We start from the raw sequence: 6729 nt of genomic DNA, 5'->3' as shown, positions 1-6729 counted from the left end.
AATGGTGTACTAGTGAAAATTTATCATATCTACAATTTTTATGTCGTTATGACGTAATATGGCGTCATTATGACGTCATTAATGTGATTTTATTGGCCAAAACCGTCTAAATAGGTTTTTCCCTGAAAACTAAATGGTATTCAACATAACTGTACCAAAAGTGTTTATGACAGAATATTATGGTGTACTAAGTCTTATGTTGCCCATAGCAACACCGGTGACGTCATAAAATGACGTCATGCATATTTAAGATATCCGCCATCTTGGATCATGAATCTTGAATTTTCAAAAAATAGTTCTTTTCATGATAAAGCTTAAAATACATTGTAAACATACTAAAGACCTTCATTTAAATCTTTTTTGAAAAAGAAATGGAAGTGTTGATGAAATTTTAATGAAAATAACCTATATATACCTGTTCTAATGATATGGTCCGCCATCTTGGATTTTGGCCAATGACGTCATCAAATTAGCATAAATTATGCATATTTAATGATAAATTTACATAAAATTATATGGGATGTTATTAATATTAGAAACCATGAGTAACTTGACATAAAACCCATAAAATTCTATTGTTGAAACAAAAGTACTAAATTTAGCAAAAAAATGCCTGTCAGAAACCCGTTGCCATGGCAACACAAAAAATTATGATTTTATTCCACTGATAAAGAATTGTTGCCAACAATATTTTAGGAAAAAGTCACCAAGTTTGGCCGCTCTACGGCTAGCCGGTCAGACGCTAGGTGACATCAAAGTTGCCGCGGGCACTTTTAGCCCCCCCCCCCGTCTAGGTAGGGTTAACCTATTCACACAAAAAAATTGCAAAAAATCCCTGTTCTACAACTTATTTATTTTATTTTATTCACATGGGTTTTTGAGCATTGGATAGGAAGCACTTATTGTGCTTATGTGAATCCGCTGATCATAAAACATAATACAAATGTTAACATAAAGATGACATAAAGTATAACATAAACATAAAACAAAAGTGGCTGGCGTACCAATACCTATATCATAACATTAATGAGATTGGTCAAATCTTCCAGAGTGGTGGATATAGTTAAACACAATATCAAAGATACGGCAGTTTGTAGGATATGGGAGGGAGGGGCTGCCTGTAAGAAGTAAAGTACATAATGTGGCGTCGTTTGCGTTGAGTGGGTCGGAAGGAAGCATGTTTTCAAGATGAAGGCAAGATATAGATAACAACATTTTGGTCCTTTCAATATCATAAATTTTGCAGTGTAATAAATAGTGATCTGGTCTCTCATTTGGATGCCCACATTTGCACTCGGGACTAGTGATACAGTGATGTTGGAATAGGTGGTAGTTCAGCTGGCTGAAACCAAGCCTGAGTCTGGTAAGGTGAGTCACAACTTCAACTACTTAAAAGCTAACAAACAATCACCAAAAGCCCACTACAGTAACGCACGGTCCTCCCACGATGCCCATTTCCGAACTTCATCTTCCTATCGTCAACGGTAACTTGCTCACAAAAAATCGTGAACATCTATTTTCGACTTCACGAATTATCCTGCTAACAACAATAACGAACAACACAAAATGTCAAATTCAATGACGTAAGAACCCCCATCAGGCCCATTTCCGAACTTGACCTTCGCATTCTCAACGGTAACTTGCCAACTAAAAATCATAGACAACCGTTCAAGGATTCCCGAGTTATTTGGAGTACAACAAAAAACGCAAACACAAAAGGTCAGCTCCAGTCACATAAAAAGCCCCCACGAAGCCCATTTTTGGCCTTGACAATGCCCATTACTAAGACAACCTGCCTGCCAAAAATCGTGAACCTCTGACAATGCCTTCAAAATTTATCGTGCATAATCTGCCAAACAGTGCCAAAACGAAGGCAATAAAAGACTTCTTGCTTGTTACACTGTGTCACCTCATTCAATTTGTGTCCTAACAAGTGTTCGCAAAAGACAAAGAAGGGTTGCTTCTGAGGATATTTAAGCATAGGGTGGCCTAATTCGTGAATGTGTGACAGGGGCTTAAACTTTTAATACGAGACGGAAACACGCCACTAGAACAGCAGACACTGGCAGGTCAGCGCGGCGCATATCTTATACACCTCTTCCGTCGACACTTCGATTCGTGGGTAGCCGGCCAGGGCTTCAGTTAATATCTGTAGCGTCAAGATAAAAAGAAAAATTTAACAAAACACACAAAAAATATTATCTTTCGGCAAACCTCAAAGCAAGACTGAGTGAAAAACAAAAAAACCTACATACGCATTTTTTCATATGCCAACATTTCATGATCAGACATATGCATGGTGACGGCGCGCTCAAGTTTAATATATCAACTTAGTTCATACCGCCACCAACGCAGGGGACAAATACAAGGTAAAGTGCCTTTCCCAAGGGCACAAGATCGGTTACATTTCAGGACTCAAACCCGGGACCTCTTGGTTCCGAATCAAGCACTCTGCCTTTACGCCACACGACCCCACATACCGTAACGCATGTTTTAAGAATGGTTCCCGTGCATTGTATCAACAGGTCAATACGACATTGCTACATTTGCAATTAAATCTGACACCTTTACTACATTTCCCTTAATGAATACATTACCAACAGCCTCTAGTATAATTCTGGACTTCCAGTTTAATTCCCAAACAATTCCTATACTTCAGCAAACTTACATCTAGATTGGCTAATATCGTAAACTATAGGTAAAACGATGTAAGAAATACGGAATAGCCATCGAAGACTCCTTGGGGATTAATCTAATTCTGCAGAATTCTGGAACTGCAGCCATAATTCTAACAATAGCCAGGATTCTGCAGAAATCTGGCTACTGAAGCCGGAGCTAGAATTCAACAGAATTGGGTTAATCTCCAAGGGGTTCTCGATGGCTGCTACATACTAGTATAGATATTTCATGCATTGTTTTTACTTATAATTTACAACATTAGCCTATCTAGATGTAAGATATGGAATTAGTTTGGAATTAAATTGGAAGTTTAAATTTGACTGTTCAAATTAAGTGATGAAAACTGTAGTGGCTGAAAGAAGCACGTAACATAATTTGCAAAAGGAATATGTGTGCACAAGACAAGACTGAAAAATGCAATAAATGATGTGATCATGCAAAACAAATAAAGAACAAGAAACTAGAAGAAAATTTAACAATTCTAGAGAATGTGAAACGTAGTCTTCGCCCATCCACATTGAAACCACACAAACAAGCATAGATTAGTGCCACCAAAAACAATACTTTCGTCCTGCGAGCGCAAGCCTAGTCTAACCCAAGTTATATAATAGTACACAATAAACATAAATATAATAACACAATGTTGAATAATAGATGAGATTATAAATTAGCAGAAATAAAAACAAAAGAACGTGCATCATCTACAGCCCAATAGCAAATCATATACCGAGTCCCAAAACAATCCGTCCACCCAAACGCGAGAAACAGCTGCGAACGTGAAAATTTACATCTCCCACAAAATCCTTCCGCGGAAGGATATATCCTCTCCCGGAGGTAATAATCGGCTTTATACCTTGTAGCTTTTAGGGAACTGGCGCTCAGGACCGTGGATGATGGACCCGTTAACATATATACAGTTCTCCGCGCAGTCCTCTGGCAGCCATATGGCTTTGTACCTGTAGTTACTCTTTTCACACATCTCCTGCAAAAGATAAGCAATACAAATTTCCACAAGAATTCAGAGAAATCAGACCCGTATGAAACATTTCAAACGTGCGTGATGGTGACTGTGTATACAAGTCTTTCTTTATTGTACGAGGGAAACAATAGCAGCTGTCATGTTACAAAAGGATGTCATGTTACAAAAACAAAAATGTTACAATGTTGTTACAAAATCATGTTACAAAAAACAGTTCTAGAGAGCGCTACTAGATCACCCTCTGGGACAGACTGAACCCAATCGTGTATATTACAATATATTAGTAACCTAAGGGCCATCAGGAATCACACACACACAGAGAGAGAGAGAGAGAGAGGCGGGCACACACAGACATACACACAGACAGACACACAGACAGACACACACACAGACACACACACACACTCCTATTGCGAGAGACCTATAGACTACTGTCTATCCCATGGCCCTGATAGACAATTAGGTACAGGACAGGTAGCTTTGCTTGTATTAGTATATTTTCAGCATATATAGAGTTTCGTAACAACACCAATGCTTAATTATTGAATGTGTAAAACCGTCCTTGAGACTCAAAGTGACAAGAAGTTTATATCTCCCCATCGTCCATACCTTCCAACCATTTCTTCCATTTTCGCCGTCCACTAATGCGATGATTCCAGGCGCAGCCATGGCTGCAAAGCCTTTCAGGTGAACTTCCGGCGGATGTACGGAGATGGAGTGAACAGGGTATTCTGGGAAGGTTTCGGCCAGGATTTTGTGGCCAGCCTTGTTTGACTGTGTTGACTCTCCCACGAAAAACTCTGTGCCTAAAGAAAAGTAAAAAAAAAAGTATTTTCTACATTTCATACCAAATAAAATCTACATTTCGTTCTTCGGGTTACTCAAAAACAAAATAAAAAACATCTAGTCACACAAATTTATTTCCTTGGTTCTCGAACGTTTTAACCCTATTAAAGACCGGGCTTTTTTGGGGCTGGAACTGAAGGGGGAGGGGGTTAACTCAACAACCCCGTATATACTGTAGGTGTACTAGTAAAATTTAAAAAAAATAAAGACAACTTTGTTGTAATTATGACCTTATATAAAGTCATTTTTACGTCATTTATGTGATTTTGACTTTTGTGGCTAAAACCGTGAAAATTTGATTGTCTGAATATGTGAAAATCATAAAATGTACATCATGAAAGTTGGTGAAAGGTTCATTCGTCTTGGAACCCCAAACGTTTAAAAATATTACTTGCTATGGCCTTACCTGTGAAGATGACGTCACCGCCTTCAAGGGTGGCCTCAGAGTCAGCAGCGATCCTGTGTACTTCAAGTCCAAGGTCAGTCATGCAACACTCTATACTGTCAACCTGGCAGGGCAGGGAAACATCTCTGTATTTTTAGGGGTAGGGGTTGGGGTTAAAAGGTTAGGGTTGGGTCGGGGTTGGGGTTAGGCTTGGGGTTTGGGTTGGGGTCGATGTTCGGCTTGGTGTTAGAGTCAGGCTTAGCTTTAGCCTTTTAATGAACCAAAATAGAAAAGCACGAGACCTATTGAGAAATTAACTGCTAATTCTAGTCTCAGGATCACCACTGACAAAAGAGAATACAATCAATGGTAATCAACAAATAATAAAACAGTAAATGGGCGTTCCAAAATATACATGTAAAATGTAAAAAAAATTGATCATTATGTTTTATGTATTATGTACGGCCGGGACCCGAGAGGAATGTAGTTCTGACTTAAAATCTACTTCGGCTCAGAGAAAAAAAAACACCGTGACCTAACCGTGAGGACACCGAGAAGTACCCCTCCGGTTGCCGGCAGAGAACCGGGACAAATTTATAACATCTCAGACCAGATGCACAGAATAAAAGTGTGTACTTCATACGACCTGGTCAAATGTGCGACGTCAAAAATAAGGTGATTACAGCAAAATTTGCACCAAGGCACGGTTCGGGACACAACACACCCCTCGCTAAACTCACCTCCAGCCGCCTACAATCATCGGCGGGCCTTGTCACCAGCGCTCTATTCCCCAGCACGACACAGCAATCCTCCACGAAGGCACAGTCCGGCATGGAATCTTCGGCAGGGAGAACTGTCACCTCCAACCCTAAATCTTTCAGCGCTTGGACCAAACAAGCATGCTCTTCCTTTGCCTTGTCGACATCAGCAATCTCGTCAAAACCTTCCATACGGGTCGCTTCGTTTAGTTTGCTGGAGATCTGGCGGACCACCGCACGGGTATACACGGGGAAGTTGAAGATGTCTGCCATGTTGGAGAATGCTACACGTCCCGAAGACAAGTAAGGTCTCGGACCGGAGTTTGTTTTACGATTTTTGTATGCAACAGACAACCCCAGGCCAAAAGGCTACAATTCCGCCAAGAAAAGAAGGCCAGAAAATATCATTATGCCAGAGAATAGCTGTTTCTAGCAATATAATGTGCCTACAGATTGTATTGTCAGATTTGTAGAAAATGTAAAATATGTAGACAATATCGGAAGAGAGAGCGGAATAATCTAGATCTTTGATTGACACCTTGAAAAGTGGTTATACTACAGTGGTTGGAGTACATACTGTACTACTATACCTCACAAAGCAGAAGTTGGTCGAGCAGAAAGTTGGCGTCCTTGCACCGTACCGGACTAGCGAGTTCGAAAAGTCACCTGGAAAATATATATTTTGCAGAGCATATGACTCACCTCTCCTTCTCTCGGTCCCCACTCAGGCCTTGTTATGAGTGCCGTGTCTCTCTGATCACGATGCAGGGGTCTTCTACAAACTGGCAGTCCGTCGGGATGTTTGGGTTCTTGTGGAATCACTGTAAGGCCACACCAAGTAAATTTTATGGATGACGTCCGCGCGCGCATTGATTTTGGCCTGTTCCTAGAAAAAAAAACAGAAATTCCGCTTCCTGTAACTATGACCAAAGAGTCACGACAGTGCCGCAAATCGTTAGATTGACGTGAACCCCGTAAGGCAAAATGGGTAAAGAGCACATGCTTTGTTTCTGCAGGCCTGCAAAAATGTGATGAAAGAACAGGACAGGACGATAACTGCTGTTCCACCTGATTTATTGCTG

At 40.4% G+C, this 6729-nt stretch overlaps 1 protein-coding gene across 1 annotated transcript; it reads right to left on the bottom strand.

Annotated features, from left to right (window-relative positions):
* Positions 1 to 1992: 1992 nt before the first annotated feature.
* On the bottom strand, positions 1993 to 6107 carry LOC109471656 (N(G),N(G)-dimethylarginine dimethylaminohydrolase 1-like). The gene is made up of 5 exons (XM_019770994.1): positions 5630 to 6107; positions 4911 to 5013; positions 4268 to 4464; positions 3533 to 3661; positions 1993 to 2149 (listed from the first exon to the last, which is right to left on the bottom strand). Exons 1-5 carry the CDS (start codon positions 5918 to 5920, stop codon positions 2048 to 2050), a joined length of 822 nt encoding a protein of 273 aa, XP_019626553.1. The 5' UTR covers positions 5921 to 6107; the 3' UTR covers positions 1993 to 2047.
* Positions 6108 to 6729: the final 622 nt, after the last annotated feature.

Source organism: Branchiostoma belcheri, unplaced genomic scaffold (genome assembly GCF_001625305.1).
Source record: "Branchiostoma belcheri isolate BF01 breed outbred unplaced genomic scaffold, Haploidv18h27 scaffold251, whole genome shotgun sequence".
Taxonomy (NCBI): domain Eukaryota; kingdom Metazoa; phylum Chordata; class Leptocardii; order Amphioxiformes; family Branchiostomatidae; genus Branchiostoma; species Branchiostoma belcheri.
This window is presented reverse-complemented; position numbering and strand designations above follow the sequence as displayed.